This window comes from Aptenodytes patagonicus, chromosome 2, assembly GCF_965638725.1.
Source record: "Aptenodytes patagonicus chromosome 2, bAptPat1.pri.cur, whole genome shotgun sequence".
NCBI lineage: Eukaryota > Metazoa > Chordata > Aves > Sphenisciformes > Spheniscidae > Aptenodytes > Aptenodytes patagonicus.
Genome location: NC_134950.1, coordinates 51,559,512 through 51,581,741, shown reverse-complemented (window position 1 = coordinate 51,581,741; position 22,230 = coordinate 51,559,512). Strand labels below are relative to the sequence as shown.

General features: G+C 36.6%; 1 protein-coding gene across 3 annotated transcripts in view; it reads right to left on the bottom strand.

Moving 5' to 3' along the window:
- Window positions 1-2,426: 2,426 nt before the first annotated feature.
- The window catches only part of SS18 (SS18 subunit of BAF chromatin remodeling complex), a 44,419-nt gene continuing 24,615 nt past the window's right edge, over window positions 2,427-22,230 (bottom strand). The window contains exons 6-11 of one of the 3 annotated variants that reach the window (XM_076329810.1): window positions 13,445-13,612; window positions 12,634-12,738; window positions 10,362-10,454; window positions 9,523-9,645; window positions 6,277-6,410; window positions 2,427-4,109 (exon numbers count right to left, since the gene is read on the bottom strand). In XM_076329810.1, the coding sequence (XP_076185925.1) occupies window positions 4,083-4,109; window positions 6,277-6,410; window positions 9,523-9,645; window positions 10,362-10,454; window positions 12,634-12,738; window positions 13,445-13,612 (650 nt within the window). In that variant the 3' untranslated portion in view covers window positions 2,427-4,082. The remainder of the gene's footprint in view (window positions 4,110-6,276; window positions 6,411-9,522; window positions 9,646-10,361; window positions 10,455-12,633; window positions 12,739-13,444; window positions 13,613-22,230) is intronic. The other 2 variants (XM_076329811.1, XM_076329812.1) reach the window with 2 other exon arrangements.

The following is a 22,230-nucleotide window of genomic DNA, read 5'->3' as shown; positions in this document are numbered from 1 at the left end:
CCGCTGCTCGGGGACTGGCTGGGCATCGGTCGGCGGGTGGTGAGCAATTGCACTGTGCATCACTTGCTTTGTGTATTACTATTACATTATTATTGTTGTTATTGTTTTATTTCAATTATTAAACTGTTTTTATCTCAACCCATGAGTTTTTCTCACTTCTACTCTTCCAATTCTCTCCCCCATCCCACCAGGGCCGGGGGGGGGGGGGGAGTGAGCAAGCGGCTGTGTGGTGCTCAGTTGCCGACTGAGGTTAAACCACAACAGCATTCCATACCACCTCTTTCTGAACGTTTTGGTGGCACTGTGACTTCCGATACCCACTCAACAAAAGTTTTACTGCACTAGCCACAGGATTTCTCCTGCAGTTGATTAACTGCATGTGAGCAAACTGGTATTATCCCACCCAGTACCTACTTTGTTGTATTTGTAAACATCAGCCATGTCTTAAGTTTTGCTATGGTCCACTGCATTTCCACAAAGTTTTAAGTCCTGCATAATCTAAGTAGCACCATTTCCACCTCCTTTTGATACTGGAACATGTATTCTTTTCTCCAATTTATTTGGTAAGTGTTAATCAGTGGTCCCAATAGAGCTCTGGCATAATTTATCATCTCCATCGTTTTTTATATTTAGCATTTATTCCTGTTCTTCCCCCATCTTATCTAATTTCCAGTGCTTCATAGTCCACCTTACTGCATGCTTTATTTTTATGGTAGCAGCTTCTCAGGGAACTTCAGGCTTTGTGAACATACAAATAAAGATCAATTCCATCAGATTGTGCTATCACCTTTTACAGTAATTCTAGCAGAAAAAGGGGCAGGTTTTCATCTTTTTAAAAAAAAAACAACCAAATCATTTCATATACTACTGAAAATTTTTTTCTTTTTTTTAATTTAACTTACTACTTTACCCAGTTATCTATTCACTTCAGAAGGTTTCTTTGGGTTCATTTCATAGAGTTTCACCCTTACGCTTCTATTTTATGATATAGCAACTGTTGCCCACATAAGAAAATCAGCTACTTACTTTTTAAACTTCTTCAGGGCTTCTGGCTGAATTCCACCTGGACTTGCTGATGTAACAATTTCTCTTCATTTTGTAAATTTAAGTATTCTCTCCTTTTTTGGAATCTAAAATCTGATTTACTTTTTTTTTTTTAAAATCACATTAAGTGTTTCAGCATCCTCTGTGGAAAGAACTGTAGAAGTACAATGGTATTTTTGCACTGAAGTCCTTGCCCCTCTTTAATCAGGAGTATTTTCTCAAAAAAATCAATTACTTTAAACATTTAAAAGTAATTTTAGATATGAGAACAAAAGCAGGACTATTTGCAAAAAGATACATTTACCCTGCTCTATAAAGTGGCATGTCTGCTTACTTACATGACAACATTGTGAAGTCAATTTCATTTGAAACAGTGAGCCAGGTTCTCCGTTCTGTGAGTCATTCACAGAGCAGAAAGGGAAATAAAACCATCTGAAAAGGAAGAGCAAAATACTATGGCAAAAATCACAGCGCTATGATAACTAGAAGTCACTTAATTCATTAACTCCTCCTCTTTACTCTTTGATAAAGAGTTCTGTTCATGTATTTGATTTGCTGTGTCAGTCCCCCTCTTAGGTCTTATTTTCTACATTCTACATGTAAAATGCCAAACGTAGTACCTTTTTTACTAGTCTCCTTTTGGTTGGATTTTATTTAATAAAGAATACTTACTAAAATGAACCTTGTATCTTGCTATTTCATCCTGGTCCTGTCATGCATTCCTGCTTCTTTTTTGTTTAGGGAAAAGGTTCTTTTTTTAATATCTAATTTTAGTAGAAATACTTTCGCATGGAGCTATCTCCTCTCAAGTTGTTCTTCTGGCATAGTATCAGAGGAATAAGGTAATTTTTGTCACCACCAATTAAAAAGTTTTACGAAACAGGACCGTTATAAAACAATTAAACCTTGCAAATGCAGTAGTCTCTAGGAGGGAAACCCTGGAGGAAATTCTGCTTATTAAAATTGCAATTTTAGTTTCCATTAAAAAGGAGAATAAGACAACAGAAGATGGGCTGGCAAGACAAATTATTTCTTAATGTCAGTTGAGCTTATTTCAAATGAGATAACATATCTACACCAGGTTGGGTTCAATACATTTTTGCCTCCTCAACTCATTTATCTAATTCAGTCATCTTGATTATAGCCTCATGGACCTTCATTTTCAGAGGAAGAATTTCGTAACGAACAACCTACACAACATGCTGATTACTGAACAGTTAATTCTAATTAACTTGGCTATGGCAAGAGAATTTTGATAAAGTCCTAGAATGCAAATACAGTTTGGTTATTCTGGCCAAACTTCTACAAAATAAAAACCCACAGCAGAGTCTCCAGACGAGACAGAGTGATAGGGATCTAATTTAAAGAAACAAATGAGAAAATTAAAATCACAAATAATTTATTCTTCCGTTAGAATTGATGGAGTACAGTTTTAAATAGCAATGAAGTACACAGTGGTAGAAAATTGGCACAGAACCTACAAGCATTTCATTCATAATAATGTTCCTCATGCCATATCTGTTCAAACCTTGGTGTGTATTTTCTATCGACTTTAAGAAAATTGTTCTCCCTTTAAAAATGATGAACAAATTGAAAATCTTGTCTTCCATGTATAATGTCATACATATTACGAACACCAGTTGTTTTTCTCCCTCCCCCCGCCCCCCAACATGATCGGAAACTGAAAAAAAAAAAAAAAATTATTTTACTCCTGGACTAATTTTAATTTTGTCCTTTATAGAAGTTGACAGGAATTTTTGAACGCATATATTCCCGCACAACAGAATATCCATTTATCTGATATACAGTTGCAGGACAGTCTCAAAACCAATTTTTTGTGTACTATGCTATTGATCAAGGTGCTGCCTCTACCTCACATGCAACACTATAAGCATTAATGCAGTTCAAAACAAAATTTGGCATTTACCTCATCAACAGGTTTTATATTTGATGTTATAAAACATCCCTTGGTCTCATGTTAACCAATAAGAAAAATGGACACACACAAAAAATGCCCCCTTTCTAAAGATATTAACTCCCAGTTAGGAAAGTTTAGATAGGTTTTACAAAAGTCTTCTAGGCTATTTTGATACATACAAATTATTCAACTAAAAGTTAAAATACACTTATACAATACAGTCCTGTCCTCCATATTCTTTTTCAAGTTCTTTGCATATTCAAGCCAAGTAAAATTAACACCTGTCATTTTCTTTGTTATTGCAATTATTAAGAGGGATTACAGCTTGCTTATGCAAAGCTGTGACAAAACACTTGAGAAATAAAACCCAAACGTTTATCTTGCTACCCCAAAAATGTTGCAGAAAATTGTCAAACTATGTTAGAAACAATTTTTACAAAAATGCTTCACTCAGAAAAATTGGAAAGCTTAAAAAATTAATCTTTGCACAAGACTATATTATACTGTCCTTAATTATGTTCCCGTTTAGATAACTGGGATTCTTATTCTTTGTACATGAACCTATCAGTGATATATGATGCTCGCTCTCTTTTTTCCACTGTTATCTTTACTGTACACCATTTCGAGACTTATACAATCAAGCGCTTATCATGCCCCAACCCATTTCTAACAGTAGTGTACTGTCTTGCATATTCACCCCATGAAAAACATAATATACAAAATATTGCTGCTGTAAAAAGTGTGAATTTCCCCTTTCCCCTTACAAAAAAAATCTGTGGAAAAAATATTAAATTCCCATAACCTTCATAAACATACAAAGCTGTTCGCACCTTTCAGTCTGTAACAGTCTATTTGACATACAGTTCTCAACTCACTGCAAATTGTTATGTCACATATTTTCTGTCCAATATTGCCATCTAGAGTAGAGATGTGAAATCAGTTTCTGAGAATCTACAGTCTTTAACAATTAACCCATAAAGACTGTATACCATAAAACAGCCACAAGATTTTTCCAAAAGCTAGATGGAATGGGAGGTTCTTATCTCAGGAAGATGTCCACAGTGCTGAGGAGACAGTATGGCTGCTAACAGATATTGCCTACCGGAATGTGAGTACTTTTTCACTGCTGATAATTTCCATACTGACCCTAAGAAAGAAATTCAAAATACATAATTAGACCACAAGGCATATTTTCCTGTATTAAAAGCTGAAATCAGAAGACCATCCAAATAAACTAGGATGTTAAAAGGTGGAAACAAATAACATTAAATGATAAACCAGTATGATATACCAATACAGCATTTCATCTCACTAAACATCCTTTGTGTTTTAATGTAAAAGTAAGACTGATGATACAGATTTAAAACCAGGAACCTAATTTGGTCAGAAGAGTATATCTTTCAATTCAATAGACTGCTGTGAAGTTTGCAGAACACTGTCAAAAATAAAAGATGGGAATTACTTCCCAGCTAAACTTTGAAAACGATTTCAAAAAGACAAGGTCACCTAAATTCAAAGTAATTTAGGAAACTAACCTGCTTTCAGAGATACCTAAAAATATTCATATATCAAGCATCACAGAATGGACTGATATATGTATCTCAAAAATCAAGGCACACCCCAGTGAACATGAGGAACTAGTCAACATATCCTGTGGGAATCAATTATTCCATAGATCCAATACATAGAATTATTACTCTTATTGATATTCTCTATTTCTTTTGACAGAACGTCATGTAGTGCAGAGGAGGGCAGAGGTGAAAGCATCCATGCTACATGCTTACCATGATCCTTCACCACAGGGTTCAAGGCTTGCAGAAACAAGTAGCGTGCTACGAAGTGAACATTCTCCAAACTGCCGTCCCACCACCATTCCATGTTAAGTACCATCACGATAAGGCAGTATTTTAAATTCCAGTTTTATGTTGCAATGCCAGTTTTTTCCATTGTACTATGGCAATCAGTCAGGAAGAAGAGTTTCAGAACAGCTGCCAGATGAGAATTTAAGCAGCACAACTGCTATGAGAATGGCTAGTATGAAAGAGAGGTCTTCTATAATTGAGTTTCCCAGTGGAACTTAGATCACACAAACTGGAGGAGTAGAGCCTATCTACAGAGAGGTTATCCATTTCTACTGCAAAGAAAGCTGGAAGAAACTCAGCAAATTGAGATTAAGTTTCCTTGACCCTACATTGGCCACAAGCAAAGCATTTTCCTGTAGCTTATTATTTGCAGGAGGAAGCTGTTAGTTCAGTGCATGAGCATTTTGTTTATCTGTTAAATAATCAGAAGTAATTGCATCTCTAAACTACCACACTGAAGGAGTTTGTTCCTTCTTCCTTGTCTTTTCTAATTTCTGCAGAAAGGAAGCCAACTGTTCTCCTTTTAAAACACAGGCAATTACGGCTATTCACACTTCCAAGGGAAAGTTCTTGAAAGTTCAACTGATCTTCTACTGACATATCAGGATTTTATTTCAACACTAGAACCTCAACTTGATCATAAGGTATATTTAGTTACTCTCCATTTTATTTATGCCGAGGAAAGTAATAGTGTACGTTTTAATGACATTTCTGAACGATTCATATCGCAAAGATTAGATTTTTACAGTTTAGCATCTTCTACAGGAATAAAACCTCTGCTTCATCCTTTAATTAGAAGAGAATTTTTTACAGGAGTCCTCCACTACAACTCCAGCTTAAGAGTTTTGGTGGTTCTTGTTTGTTTTAAACTTATCTTAGTCGTGATAGGAAAGAAGCAGTTGATTTTTCAGGTCACTTCCTTCCCATGTTCAGTGTTCCTTTATACTGCTCAGAGAAAATGTGCGCAAAAATAAGCTTCATGTCTCCCCACACAGCTCTACAGTAGAGGGACTTCATTTGCACACCGGTTCTGCAACTGGAGAGGAGGATTACTGGATTTGTGTTCGTGGAAAATTAATTCAACCATTTTTATTGCAAAGCAGTAATGAAGAATGATCCACCATGAGATTTAGGAACCTCACCTTTCATATTAGTCATTCACCATGAGGCTATGAAACAGATCACCTTAATTTTTAAGGTCCAAAAATATTGTCTGGAGTGCCTCACTTTGCCAAATTGCATTAAAACTTTGTAAACTCAGAAGAAAATGACTAATCACACCTCCAGACAAATGATTCTGGGTAACTTACCTGGAAATAAAATCCGTGAGAATTGTATATACATGCCTGAGAGACCATGTCCTCAAATTCATTAGTTTAAATGTTCACAAGAAACTGAGATTATCAAATGAGCGTGTAAGAATCATAACTTTCTCATCAAATGAAAGAATACCTGGTCATATCCGTAAGGCCTCTGCTGTGGTGGCTGTGGTGGTCCAGGCTGTGTAGGTCTGTATCCCCCATACTGCTGACCTTGTCCTTGTGGATAATTGGGATACTGAGGTCCTGGACCACTCTGGGAGGGGCCTGGAGATCATTAAAATGTAAATGAAAAAAAGAAAAAGAGATTGCTTAAGGTGTTAGGAGGAAGACAACAGTAAAAGCATGGAATTTTACAACTGAGCAGGGCTAAGAAGTATCACTACTGTGCAATTAGGTCTTTTCCTACCTAAAAACATACCAGGGATCAGTGGTCCTCCTCTCACCCTGGAAAGCATCTTAGCTGACAGGGCCTGTGCTCCAACCGCAGAAATGTTTGCCTTTATTTATATATTAATTATTTATTACCAATGCACGTAGTTCCACACATGAGGTCATAGGACAGGGAAGAACAAGGCAAGAAATGACAAATCATAAACATGAGCACTCTCCAGGATTTAGGGAGGCACACTCTCCTCCTGCTGTATGCTGCTCCAGATCCAGAACTTTGTAATGCCAGGAGCAGGCAGATGATCAGCTGCGTTTAGCATTTGGACCTTTTGAAGAGACTAGAAGCGCTGCACTGCCAGAAAGTCAGTTCCACAGCAGGCACACACCACAGCAGGCAATCATAAATGGGATGTCAGGCAAGCAAGTTACATGCATAAAATGCGAGATGTGACAACCAGTAAATGCTATTGTGGGATGGAAAAAAGCACCCTCTCCTCCATACTCCTCTGGTCATCTTAACTTTCCAGGAAAACGATGCGGGGGGGGGGACGGGGGGGACGGGACCAAAAACCGACAAACAACTTTGGCTCCAGCCTTTTTTGGCTGTAAAAGGAAGCAGTTCTTTTGTCAATACAAACTCTTTCTGTTACTATTCACAGGGACTCAGCCTGTCTACTATTGGAAGCTGCACGTTACTGCCATCAGACAGCGCAGACATGTTCCAAACAAAATGAACCTCATCCCCTCCTACCTTGGGAGAGATGGTGTACTGTGTATTTCAGTGACACTCCATACGGATCTTTTGCAGAGGATCTAAGTTAGCTTTTTCACCACCACCCCTTAAAAACTGGCAGAGTCAGGAAGATTTGCAAGTCTTCAGAAGTGCTTTGTTTTAAAACAAACCAACACCTTCCTCCTCCTCCCCCCAAAGAAACAGATCTGTTCTAGCAATAATGTCATTCAGTGCTGGAGAGGGCTAGTTTTAGCTACAGGCGCTGGACATTAAGATGACATCAGCTGGTAACTCTTTCAGTAATTCTGGATCTATGAGACAGTCAAAAAGACGACCTGGAGAAGAAAAGCTCCATAAGCTATTACCGTTCTCCTCAGGCCTCAAATCCCCTTGAACTATGCAGTTTCAGCTTTCTACAGTGGAACAAAACCTTAAAGATTGATAATAATGACTGGGATGCTGATTTATTTTTGCAAATTAGAAAGCAATTAAGTATTAAATTGAGCAAGGATACTACATCCTAAAAAGTGCTGTGTACATCTGACACATGAAACTTGGTTGTATTTATTCACAGTAATCCTTTATAGTTGAAATCTAAATATTCAGTGACAGATTTTATAAAATAAAAATGGAACTTCAATATCTATTTCTGCTAAAAATAGCAATTGAGAAGTATGCTATTTGGGTTTACAGATTACAGTGGGTAAGTTGCTCCAACAGATTTCTTCATCCCTTTCCTCTAGTATTTCCTTAACCTAAATTTTCAGAGTGAGATTTTATTTCTTTACCTACAAAAATTAGAATAGTGAGCTAGATGGACCTTCACTCTGATCTTCATTCTGTTCCTATGTTACGTTTAGCAGAATACAAGTACAGGAATATAATAATAATGTTATAAGGGGGCTTATAAAAAAGACAGCGGCAAACTTTTTAGCAGGGCTTGTTGCGACAGGACAAGGGGGAATGGCTTTAAACTAAAGGGGGGGAGATTGAGACTAGATCTAAGGAAGACATTTTTGACACTGAGGGTGGTGAAACACTGGCACAGGTTGCCCAGAGAGGTGGTGGATGCCCCATCCCTGGAAACATTGAAGGTCAGGTTGGACGGGGCTCTGAGCAACCTGATCTAGTTGAAGATGTCCCTGCCCACGGCAGGGGGGTTGGAGTAGATGACCTTTAGAGGTCCCTTCCAACCCAAACTATTCTATGATTCTGTGATTCTATGCTTCTATGATTATTTTAGAACTATCAATTCATCCATAACCTCCAAAAGGAGAAAACTTGCTAAATCTCAGTGGATCTTCTTAAAACTTAACTCTGTCTCAACATAACTGGAATTTAATTAATTGAATCTGGCATTTATCTACATGGCAAACAAGTTAGCCATGTACTTCCTCGCATACCCACAATGCTGAAAGTTTTAGCACTTAAACCTGCAACAAAGCTAAAAGTTAAAATATATGGAATTAGATTTCAGAGATTCTTTCTTCTGAGATAAATATGTACAGCGTTACAATATGCAAGCAAGTAAACCTTACAAGAGCCGTATTTTCAGTATGCTCTTCTGACCTCAAGTTTTCAGAAGTAATGCACAAAAATTACATACTACTACTTTAAGTTTCTCGTGTGGGAGGCTTTCCTTGAATCCAAGGACTACGTTATCTCACTTGTGGCAGAGGATTTCTCATTCCTGCCGTATATCAGAAGGTTTGCACTACTAGTGCAAATTTATAAGACAAGCTCTATTGAAAGCTACATTGGCAATGCTTATATTCATATTTCCTTATTGATCAGTACAAGCATTTTAAAAGAATGATTCATGTATGTTGGATTAAATTTTAAACTAGTTTTTAAAAGATTTTGTTCTAAATGGCAAATCCAAGGTATGGATACCATTCCTAACCAAATGAAAGGGTATAAATGGCTCTTTGCTATCTTTGTGCCCACCTGTCTGTGTTCACCTACAGAGGACAGAAAATAGCTAATTCTTTCTGGGTCTTTCTAAATTACAGACATCTGTTATAATATTGTCACCTTTGGTTTTCTGTGCTACCACACTGTCCTAGATTGCCAAAAGATCTACTTCCCAAAATACGCTGTCTTCTACACTTTCTTGTTTTGGCTCAGTGAAATTGCGGGCACACAGCTTTTTTGCACAAGCCTGGCCTTTCCACCCAGTAACACAGGGATGGAGTAACATACGAGGATCCCTCTTAGTCTTTTCTGTGATTGCTGTCTGTGTCTTCAGGTTCTTACCATAACCCTGCTGTTGTCCTGGATAGCCTTGTTGGCCTGGATATTGCTGCTGTTGTGGTGGATAACCCTGCTGTTGGGGTGGTCCTTGATATGCATCTTGCTGCTGACCATATTGCGAGTTTCCTGCAAGATGATTGCAAGAAAGCAAAAACTTATAAAGATACCTACTTTATTAGGTTTTTTTTTTCCTTCTAAGATACACAGCCAACAACACAAGAACAAAATGAAAATGCAATACTGATTTCAAAAACTAAACAAAACAAAGAAAACTCAAACCAAACAGAAGGAATTCGGCCAAACAAACTGCAGTTAAAGCCAATTTTGCAAAGTTGAACTGCAGCATTTTCTCTGCCAAACGAGCATTACATTTACTGGAACATCACAGTCATAAGATCATGACTATGCTAAATAAAATTAAAAAAGACAAAATTAAGGACAGCTACAAGAGCACAGACTAGCTACACAAGATCAGCAAGCTGTTTCCTAACGGCACTATAATTATACAAAATATATACACACACAAAAAAATATACAACTGAACCAACAAATTTATGTTTAAACAAAAATTTCCATTGAGGTAAAAAAAAAAAAACCTCTAGAGTGTTTTAGTCATTTTACTGTTGTTAGAAATGGCAAATTGTGGTTATATATTTTAGGTGTTTGCAAGAAATTATTCTGAATGCTTCAAGTTCCCTGCAATTTTCAAGACAGCCAGCAACTAGTATTCTACAAGAGCTTTGCATGGGTATAAGTCGTGTTGTGCAAGAATTTTTGTTCCCGTTGCGGGTGGGGGAGGAAAGGGAATGTATGTGCGTATGTGCGTGAAGGTATATAGATACCTCCTTCGTAGTAATGTTGTGAGGAATCCTCATAAGGCCTATCGTAGCCTTGTTCAGGATACGACGGTTGCTGATAACCGTAATCATTATGACCTACATCAATTCGACAAGAGACAGGAAGAAACGTTAATGGCCTCTGAGTGAAAACCCTAAAAATATTTCATTTCTCAGAAAAATGAAAAAAATTTCAACTGGATATACATGAAAAAGAATTTTCAATTGTATTAGCCAAAGATTTATTAATATGATTTCCTTTCATATTGAATTAACATGTGACAGGAAAAAAAAAAAAGGCTTAATGCAGTAGTTTTAGCAACATCACAGCAAAGGATGGTCTTAACCGTCTGATAATTGGGGGGGGGGGGGGGAAGTACTTTATCTTTCACTCAGAAAAAAAAAGAAAGCATTTAGGCCTTTCACATGTAAATAACCTGAATTAAATTAGAATGAACAAAGAAAGCAATTATCATACTTTGTCTAACACCTGTTCTGCTGATCTCCAATTCAAAAGCATATGCTAAAAGCAGTGTGAAATATAACAAATAAAGCTCAATGAAGTTATGAACCACAGTCTACATTAAATTTTGCTTTTAAGTGACAGAAAAATAACATTCTCAAGGTTTTCCCTACAAACAGAATTCCTACAAGTCTTAAGAAAACTCTTCCCGTTACATTCCAGTCCTGAGTAGGATCATTACAAATGAACCTTCCTTTTCAGAGACTACAGGTATCTCTGATTAAGAAACCAATACGTGCAGTAAGCACCCCACCTGTTGTTGTTTTTAGATCAAATACGTTTTGTCTTACAGATGACCAAAATATATCTTATTGCTAACTTGGTCAAGAAAACAAGCCAAAATTTTGTTTAAATTTGAAATAAAATTATACAAGTTATATACATTTGGAATAAAATTTTGGAATAAAAAAGGAAAGGAGAAAAATAGTTCTAAAACTAAGTGGTCTTTGTAATTAGTTCTGCAACTGTACCATACGTCATTGACTGAATCTAATACAAATACATAGCCATTAACACAAGTCTTATATTCTCTTTACATTCTATATAAGAGTAGTAATGAGGTAATGATAAAGAATGAATCTTTAGAAGGAATAGGTCTTAGAGAAGTAATCTGTGCTGCCACTGAGCTGTCGATGTTAACATCCAATTGCCCTTACTACAGTAAATTGCCTGTAACCATCTAAACTTCATGTATGTAACATAAAAGTTCCAAACTGAAAGCTTAATAATTCTGAGTTAATGCAACTTGTAAAATAACTCTGCACATATATCTCCAAAAATAACATATGTAAGCTTATATAGACATGGCTTGATGTATCTTAAAATCAATTTAATAGAAATTAAAATTCAAACAACTAACTTGTATCCTTTTATTTGCAATGAGTAGTTGCTTTGGCAATTACATAGCTTTGCTTTGTATACAAAATGTTAACATCTACCACATTCCTTGAACTTCGTTAGATAACAATTAAGTTGCACACACGGTTATCACAGTAGTCATGAGTCAGCATCTTTGTTCTCCCAGTCTCTGCTCAGCCTAGACAGGTTAATTGCAACTTTTCTAACTTATAACACAATCCAATAGACTTCAGCACTCTAAATTCCAAGAGGTAGGAGGACAGATTAATGCAATTCGAAGTTATGGTCTTGTCTTGAACGCACTGGGGGGACTTCTAAAGAGGATTCACAATTACAAGCTCCTCAGGGCAGGGACCATTTTATTCCTTTGTAAAAATTAAGCTCAAGGCCCATACCATCCATAGCAGCAATAACACATTTGTGCGACTTACATTAAAACTAAACACTAATTCAAAAAATAGAATATTTACAGAAAAACCACATCTTTTTAACAAGTTTTTCCAGTTCAATAAAATCTTTAATAAAAGGATATTGCCCCCTCTCTTATTTATAATAAAGTTATGACTGTTTTAATTTATCTCCATTACATTAGATATGCTAAGGAACCCTCCATACTTTTAGATAAACCAATTACAGAATTTTCATTTTGAAATACTAAAACTGTTGTTAAGAGTTTCAAATGGGAGTATTACAAATTACATACTTTGAGTAAGTTGTAAAATTAACTAGTCATAGTAACTTAAACTGTAGCAACAATTCTGAATTTGGAAGGTTTTGTAAGTGTGAGGTATGATATCCAATTACTGTTCTTGCCCCATTCCCTAATTTTGGGCATATGACTACATTAATATTGGGCAGGTATAGAAAATGGGAAAGTTAACATTTATGAGAGATTACCATCAGGGTAATATTGCTGGTTCATGCCTTCTGGAGGACCTTGTCCACCATGACTGTATTGGTCCCCATAATAGTCTTCCTGGCCTGAGTACTGCTGTGGTGGGCCTGAAAAACCACAACCAGTCAATACGTAAATAACTTGTTTTCTCTGTTATAAAGCCTGCTAATTTCTGATTTTAGTATGAGAATACTTCTCAAATGTACTCCCCACCCATATCGTTGCATTTCAGACAACATATGTAATCTGGTTTACTTAAAAAAAATAATTAAATATATCTATCTATATATACACACACAGTTGTTTGGCTGCACTAGATTGAGCACATATATATCAAACTTCAGTTTTGAGCTCCTTTTAGGAACATGCGTATAACAGACGAAGGTGTTAAAAATAAAGTTATTCCTTTTCTAAAAGGACTGGGAAAAAAAAAGCAGCAAGATTGTGGAACGCTGTTCCTTTTTTGTAACTGAACGAATTCAGAAGCAAGCAGGTACTCTGTTCCTTTTCTATACCTATCATTTAAGTATCGAAACAGAATTCCGCATCAGCATATCTGAGATGTGTATTTTTAGATACTTTTTGTTGGAAAGAACTCAAAACATAATAAATACTTGTCTTCACGTTTCATGGTGATACCAGTAATCTGTTGCTGCAAGAACCACTCTTAAGAGGGTAACAAAAAGAGTCTGCAAACAAAGTCTGTGACACCCAACGATTTGATTGAAATTTGGTGTAAGCAAGGAAGTGATTTAAATAGTTTTAAAGATGGTTATTTAAAATCAATGTAAAAACACTGAAGTGAAGTCCTACCTTGCTGTGGCGGCCTGTATGGAGGAATCTGTCTCTGACCCATCATGTGATTTCCTTGGTTAACTTGGCCCATCATTCCCATAGGTGGCTGCTGCCCCTGGTAATGCTGGCCACCTGCTTGTGGCATGTTGTATTGCTGGGAGGGAGGCTGCTGGTGCATCATTGGACCTGTAAAAGGAAAAGCAGCAAATAAGTCTTCTGTAACACATCATTTGTGATTAAATCTTTCAACAAGAACACGGAAAACCCAACCTTTAAAAATGGATCAAAAAAGGGTCTGTATTTCTCGTGCTGACATAAGGATTTGTTGTTTCTGGACTTCTGCAAACGCAGGCGATCGATTCAGTAACCAAGTTACAAAATAGAACTCAGCCTAAATAAGGCTGCTTCCTAGATGATTTTTCTTCAAACTACACAGACATTAGTTTACTCGTATACAAAGATAAGTGAAACACTTTTACCATTTTTGTTGTTTGTTTTAAAAAGCATCTGCAAAGAAAGTGTAGATGAAAACCTGATGGTGAAACTTTGATAAGTCACAGAAAAATTATTTAACATTGTGAACTCCTCGGGACATAGTTTTAATACACATGTAGTTGTTGTTACAGTCCATCAACGAGCCACTTAGCTGTTATAAACAAAATAAACAATTTTATTTAGCCTGTAAAAACAAACCACATGTACCAGTGAGTCAGGCAATCACACAACAGGCAGTATGCAGAAAGGCCCACAGGAATACATGCTCTGCCCACCACGGAAGAGTCCCAAGCAGCCAGTAACAAAAATTCTCTTTCATACTAAGCTGCACTAAGTTTCTATGAGCCACAGGAAGAGACCGGAAGAGATCAAGTACCGTCCACGTTTTATCAACTGAGAAAATCTGGTTAAGGCTGAACTCAGAAATGCAAACTTCAGTAATGAAAACAGACAGTTAAGGAGCACCCTACTGACACCATACAGCAGTGAAAATGATCATTAGGCCATTTCTTTATATGGGATTGCAGGTTAGGTTGATATAACTTTTAACAAAGAACAGCTTCCTAACTTCCTCTGTAGTACCACTTCATATTTTTAATACTGGAGTAACCTTCTGAAGAGGAAAGAGTTGTGACAAGGAGCTTAACTTCTTAAACAATGTGTTTTTATGATACATTAATTCAAACCATTTAACACATATTGCACACTTTATAATGGTGAACCCCAAGGCTTATTTTGCCCTTTTTTTTTTTAAATTTATTTTATAAACTACAAAGACAAGTAAGTAGTCTCACCAAAACCAAATCAAATCAAAACATCAAACTAGCACAGCCACTCCTTAGCCCCATCCCAGGAGAAAAAGGAAGGTATCATCTCATTTTCTGTATGCTAGATTTTGCCATTGCATTTAATATTTTTAAATAACTAGGTGCTGGAGCACAAGCAGAAAGTCCTACATAGAAACTGAAGTACTGGAAAGTTACCTAGATACAGTCAATACCGAAAATGGATTTATATAAGGAAAGGAATACATAGTCACTTAGATCCTGCCTATGTGGGGTTATGAGAGGAAGTTAAGCCAAATTAATTAATGGTATGAATTCAAAGTGCGTTAGTTAAATCCCATTAAGCCCCTACGTGAGTAGTAAAGTGGCCTTAGTTCTGTTAAGCTTCATTTTCCTCTGAAGATAAATATTGGCCACTCTTAAAATGATCCAGTTATGCTTCTATCCTTCAGCATGGCAGTGTCTGTGTCCCAATTTTAAAGTAAAAAAATTGTTTAAATTGTGATACTGTAATTACTTTTCACTTAGCAAAAATATATTTCATTTTTTGATCTTCTGAACGAGTAGGTAATTTAGATCACTCCATTTCACTTCTCCTCTGTTTGGAGGTACTGAGAAACAGCAGTTTCCCAAGGCAGCCTTGGGAAAAAAAAAAAAAAAACAAATAATAAAAACTTGTTGCCATAATATTCCTAGATCTCAAGAAAGCTCGTTAATTAACAATATTAATATTAGTCACAATACAATGTGATAAAATGTGTTGAGTCCCCATGGTGCAATGTAGAGGTTTTCTGTTTGCTTTTTAAATTAGAACTTCATTAACGCTTTGCAGAGCCACAATGAGAATTCACTATCCTGTATCAGACTGTGTATTGTGTTAATAACAGAGTGCCTGGCTTCCTTCCAGTTTGGTTCACGTCTCTCTCTTATTAAGAAGATACCTAAAAGAAGAACCATGGTCTCTATCGTCTCACGCAACAGAATCATTTTATGCGGTAGTTTTGAGGGGTGAGGGAACTTGAATTTGTTTTTTCCTTTGAAAAAAATCAAGCCTACAATAAAGCTACATTTATTCATCGTATAATACTTAATATAACATAAAACTAACCTAGAAAACCCCTTCACAAAACTTAAGTCAAAAACTTAAGACCATTAGTTCATGATCTAAGACTTTCTAATATTTGTAGCACATTTTTACAGCCCAATTAAAATACAGCTCTTGAATCTCCAATCAGGTCACAACAAGCCACACTCAGTGGAAGTCATGATCTCTTCCAGACTTGGAGATAAGACCTCACACACAGAAGTTCACAAAACTGTGTGCTGCAAGAGAATGCTTACCGCTTTCAAAAACTCTCCTTAGACACTCTTATTTTTTGGTGAATTTCTAGAACTATTTATTCCAGAGAGAACAAAATATCTGATTTGTACAGAGTCCAAAACGAGTCCAAGAAAATATTATGCAGGACTACCCCTGTAAATATGCAAGTACACAAGCAGACTATTGTCTTTCTAAGAAACTATTTTAACTTTGGTAGTACAAAAGCCCTATAAATGTTTCTGTATATTCAGAAGGCAGCCTTCACATGTCAATATACTCGAAGCGTTCTTGGGATAAAAGTCTGAAGAAAAAGATGCTAAGAAGTAATACTGTAGGTCCTGTGAGAGTGCAAGCAATTTTGGTAGTCATTAAACAGGCATTTGAAAAATGCCCAGTGTAGACCAGAATCAGTCTTATGGAGTAAGTGAATGTATAAAGCAAGCCAGACAATAGGTGAAAACTGAACTGCTCATTGTTCAATTCAATTAAAAAATAGTCTAGATTATCAAGAATACACAACATTTTCCTCAGCTGCTCATTTCAAAGTCTTCTACGCCTACTAAATGAAAAAAACCTGTTCCTGCTCCAGCCAGTGTCTCATAAGGAGGACTCGCGTATATGGAAGAAAAGGTATGTGGATTTAAGTAAAAATGGGCTGGTACCTGATCACCTTATAAATGCAGTGACCCGGTGGCAGTCTCCTGACAAGAAATGACTTCAGGAAACTGACAACCTAGTCTTCAGACATGTAAGATGAATAGAGAGAATCAGAAATGCAAACTAGAAGTGGGTCCCAGATAAACCTAACAAATTTGAGACTAGAAGTGCACTGAGGATGAAAGAGCTGCAGAAAAACTTAGCGGTTTAAAAACGTCTTCTTAGCTTTGTCTCTTCTGCTGAAACTCAGATACTGGTGGCAAATGCTCTTAGACGGCAAGAATAACTGCTGGTTGAAACTTCTGAAGAAGCAGAGAAGTGAGGAACCACACTCACAAATGAACTGGTGGCTCTGCTGTTCTGATTAAAGAGCTATGGGAGCAGCGGAGTATAACCAAAAAGCAACAGTACAAGCTATTGTTTCTTCACTCTTCAAAAATACGTTGGTTTTGTTGCTAAGAAGAGGTCTATTCTTTAGGCATTTCACAGTGTGCACTCATATCGATAAAGCAATCAGATAGCCACATCTAGAGTATCAGCAAAGTACACCATGCCAGATTTACCATGGTAAAACTCGTCATTGTGTCCACTGTTACATAAACAACAAAATATATACCTAGCAACGCAGCAGTCCTCAGCAAAACTTCTTTGTTGTTTTTCTTCACGTTTACAAAAGAAATGCTTGTTTTTAAACGTAAGTGATGGTGATAACTTTTGCAAGACCTAGCTTAGGAACTCTACCATAGGGTAAATTTAACTTTCAGTTTTCGCAAGATTCTTGACAAAAGCTACAATTCAGATGTACTTGGTCAAATGAACCAAAATCTTAAAGGTGTTTTAACGTGAAGGACAGTTTAAACACTAGCTCAAAAGACTTTGAGGATACAAAATTTTTTGCTACTCCTAATGTATGATTTAGGCTGCAAATTAAAGGTAGTAGAAACTTCTCCACACTCGCTTATTCCACAAAGTTCTCATCTCAAACTGAACTGTAATTTCAGGTGTCATTTAAGAAAAAAGTACATAAAAATAGGTCATACAAAAAAATTCCTTAGTTATCAATGTTGCCTTTCCTGTTTTACGCTAGGGAAGAAAGATGAAAGAACAAGCACTGTGGCACCTGTTTATATCTTTGTTTTTTCAAGATAGGAGAACTGCAGTGTCTTCTACAGCTAGACATCCTACAAATCCAGCTACGGCATGATGGCACTTCAGAATGTGAAGGCAATTCTTATTTTTCTTTAATAGGTTAGATGTCCAAAAAAATTGAGACTGCCCTGCTCTGTCCATGACATCATGGCTACTGTAAGCAGTTGAGGTACTGAAACTAACACCCTCTGCTTATATGGGAATGAACAGATGGCAAGACATTCACAAAACGCTGTCGATCTCAGAAATCGTTTTATCTTGATCTGTCATACCCTGAATATGTTTATATTTCAGATAACATTGGATGTTCCTATCTTTATGTTCCGTTATGTGGACAACAAAAGAACAGGAATTCTGCACCTGCCCCATCTCCGCTGTCTCCGTGATCTCTTCATAACTGCTTGTAATTGAAAGAGCTCTGAAACTGTAATGGATTTTTTGTAAGTTTATATAAATGAAACTGTCATTAAAAAAAATCTCAGCACCAGATTCGACAATCGGTCTTCTGCAAATGATCGAGTTAACATGATATTCTCATGTAGAGTTCACATGTTAAAAGTAAACTAGTTCCCCTCCCTCACCCCAAGCAACATATAAGGCTCATTAAATACAGACTGGAGAGTTTGGCAACTTCGCTTCAAGCACTTCTGCCAAGGGAACAGAATCCCAGCAAAAGGATCTGAGAAACAAAGTTTCTGAGATGGCCAAGCATAGCAAAAGAATCCGAGAAACAAAGTTTCTGAGACAGCCAAGCTATGACTTCTTGGTCCTTACTTTTAAAGTATTTGAATTCTACTGTTTATTATCATTCTCTGACTGTGAAAAATCTGTTCAATATAAATAAAAGGAATTTCCATGTAAGTTTCAGGTTCCAGAAAATCATGCTTGCACCTCCCCTCTGAAAAGTCAAAAACTGGCAAGACTTGAAATATTTCATTCAACAGAAGTAGCTTCCCATACAAAAGAAGAAATGCACCCATTAGAAAGGAGTTTCTTCTGCATTCGCTCAGCTCCTGCTGCTTCTTATATTTTCCAAAAAGGTAGCCAATATTCCTTGCAGGTATCCTGGGCTGCTACAGTAGCTTTTTTAATCAAGAGTCATCTACAGAATCTTCCACTTAAAGCATTCTGCTTCTAAGTCCAAAATGACTAAAATTCTTTTAACTGGACTGACTATATAAAAACAATACCGTGAAAATTTTGCTTCTCATTTAACATATTCCTCTGGCTAGCATTTTATAAACTAGTGTAAATCAATAATGACTACAAAGTGGAGACAGAAAGTAAATCCAACAATGGGTTCTGTTACTAGGCATTTTATTTCTGAATTAGCACTTTTTCATTTTTTCTTACTAACACCATCTGCCTCAAAATGTCTATGTACAGCAAGATGTTTTGCTAGAAAACGCACATAAAAAATTGTGCTAAACCCACCCAAAAGTTAGATCAAACCTTTCTGCGTTTTATGGTGTCTTTATCTACATTACATGATAGCATGCTTTTTTTTTCCTCATTCAGGACACAGTAGATATTATTCACTGAAAAGCTATTTCAATACTTTGTTTCCTCCTAATTGTTCATGTGAGATGCCATGCCTAGTCAAACACTGAAGACAGAATTATTAATTTACTCATGGGTTTTCTTATGGCACTCGTAACTAAAATGTCCAAATCCTCATAATGAATATACTTTCACAACACTCCTGTGAAATCAGATGGTATTATAATCTTACCATCAGATTCATTCCTCTACAGATGGGGAACTCATGCAGGGAAAGATTAAGGTCAAAAACATCTACTAATTTTTAACAGCCAACTTGAGATGCTAAGACCTTATCTTGCAGAATATTTAGCATTGTATTTAGCTAGTGCTGTTACTAACTGACAGACATAGTAGGATCTCTCATGCTCCATATGGATCACCCCTTTGTAAGAAACAATGCATGCTCAGGGGCTCACAAATGCCTCTTGACAACAATACTGAGGTTCAGAAAATTTTGGTTCATTTCTGTTTCTGAATGGTAGTACACACTACCAATTAAGAAATCTTCAAGTCACAATCTGTTTATTCCCTTTTTGTTAAACTGCATCTCAATGCATTTCCTAGCGGCTCATTCTTGTTTCTTCACTTAGATGAGAAGCCTGCAGTGTCCATGCTTGGCTGAGACCCTCTGCCCAGCTAGACTGGATCTTGGCTACCTATCTAAATCTCTCATGGTCTCACAGATTTCTCTGCCATTCTCTCCCCTGCTGTCTTGGAGTCACAAGAGAGTGAAGATACAAAAATATTTCCTCTAATTTGTCACCAAATCAATACAAATGCAACAACTAAGAGCAGAAAATGGAGGAAATGTAGTAAGTAGACCCGACTGGGAATATTCTTAGGTCAAAAACCTTACCTACCAATACATAACAAACATGCACATCTTCAGACCTAAAGACTTCTTTCCCCACAGATATTTAAAATTTGACTAATTTGGGACAATATTTTCACTGAAACAGCAAATAGCACCTTGCTGGCATAACCGACAAGTTTCAAAGCCTTGCTCTAAAGCAAGGGGCACCTGCACTCCTACATTTACATATGAAATGCTCTATTTACTAATGTTTTTGTGAGACATTGAAATATTTTAAAGAATGTAATTTTTCACCCCACTGTCAGAAATGGCTCTCCACTTCTGTGAAACTTCTGCAAAAAAAAAAAATCAGCCTTGAAGCAGACATTTGGAATGGAAAAAGTCTCAGCCTAAAGGGTCAAAATTTGACAAAATTAGAATTACCTAATGTGAAAGCTTACTGTGGCCCTAAGCGCAGGCAATCGTACCAGCTCCTGCTCTAACTAGAAATTTTGCTCTTGTTCTTGAACATATAAATTTGGTTAGATACTGCTTTATCCTTTATTCCCCAAAGCCATTTCAGTACTATTATTTGTTCAGAACAGAAACCTTTTAAGTATCTTTTTGCCTAATTTCTATTGAGCAATTTTCACGTTTGACAGAGTACTGAAAATACAGCAGGGTAATGAGGAACGCTACTTTGAGATGGAATAATCACTAGTCCTAAATTGTAAGCCAGTCATACAAAGTAAGTTGTTTTCTGTGGAGCAACTTGGTGGATGGCTCCCTCACACATACTGATACGTATTTATTGCTAACTATCTGCAACTAAGAAATTTCAACTGAGCATGCACAGGACTTTTCTAAAGCATCTTACAACATTTGTAAAATTAATCCATTGTGTATTGCCCAGAATACACAGATAACTTGCCAGTTCAGAGAGACAGTCGAAACTATCCCACTTGTGATGGTTTCTTCTGTTATGTGCCTATCTTTTGTTTCCTCTGCTGTTAAATTTTAAGAAAAATGCCATTAACAATGTGGACAATGAAGGACTCAGACTTCCCACTTTCACTACTGGTAAGAAAACTGCAGAAACAGTTGTTTCGTCTTTACTCATTTTTGGTCTCTCATTAACTTAGTCTTTTGTCTGTTTTGAACCTTTCTGTGATCTAATAAGCAAACTGATCAGTTTCAGTTTTCACAGACATGACCTGGTCTGTTTGTAGATCTTGGGAACAAATGGTATCTACCTAACAAAGTGGAGCTTTGGTCTCCAACGAGAGCATACTGCAATAAGAAGAACCTATGCCACTGGAGGATTATTTTTTCTACGATGACCAGGAAGGAAGCCTTAGAAAAAGAGAAAAACACATTCTCCTACAGCATCAGAAAAGAGATGAAAACCTCGACTCAAGTCATATCCTTCAGCTAATATATCCCTAAGAGTTCATGCATATTCGGAAAAAAAACCCCATACTTGCTGTAAACATGGCAGAAGCATTTTTTTAAAAAAATTCTGCAGCACGTCTTCTAGCAGGTGGTATGTCCAGATCCAATGTAGTAACAGACTTAACAGGTAAACTGAAAATACTGCTTGCTGATTTGTAAAGCACATTTATAAGAATATGCAGTATACATACAATTTAATAATTTGGTCTGTTGTGACTCTAATGCAATATTTTAATTCTGCAATGTCCTTGTACTTCAACAAGGACCATACTGTCAACAGGACACATCATCTGTTTATGCTATGCAAATATCCTAGATACAAAATTAGTTTTGAATTTTACTATATACACAAGGACATCTCCTGAAAACAGTAGGGAGTAGCGGATTTGTTCCTGGAACTAAATTTTATTTCTTTAAGATTAACAGACATTCCACGCTAAAACAGCATGCAGCAGAGAACAAAGATTAATTAGGTACAAAAATCTGAAGGCTACCTGACTTTAACTTTTCAATTTACCCAAGAGACTGAAGAGTAGAGATGTATTTTATCAACTTGAGCAATAGTAACACTTAGACAGAAGTGTAAAGTCTGAGAAAGATAAACAGTGGT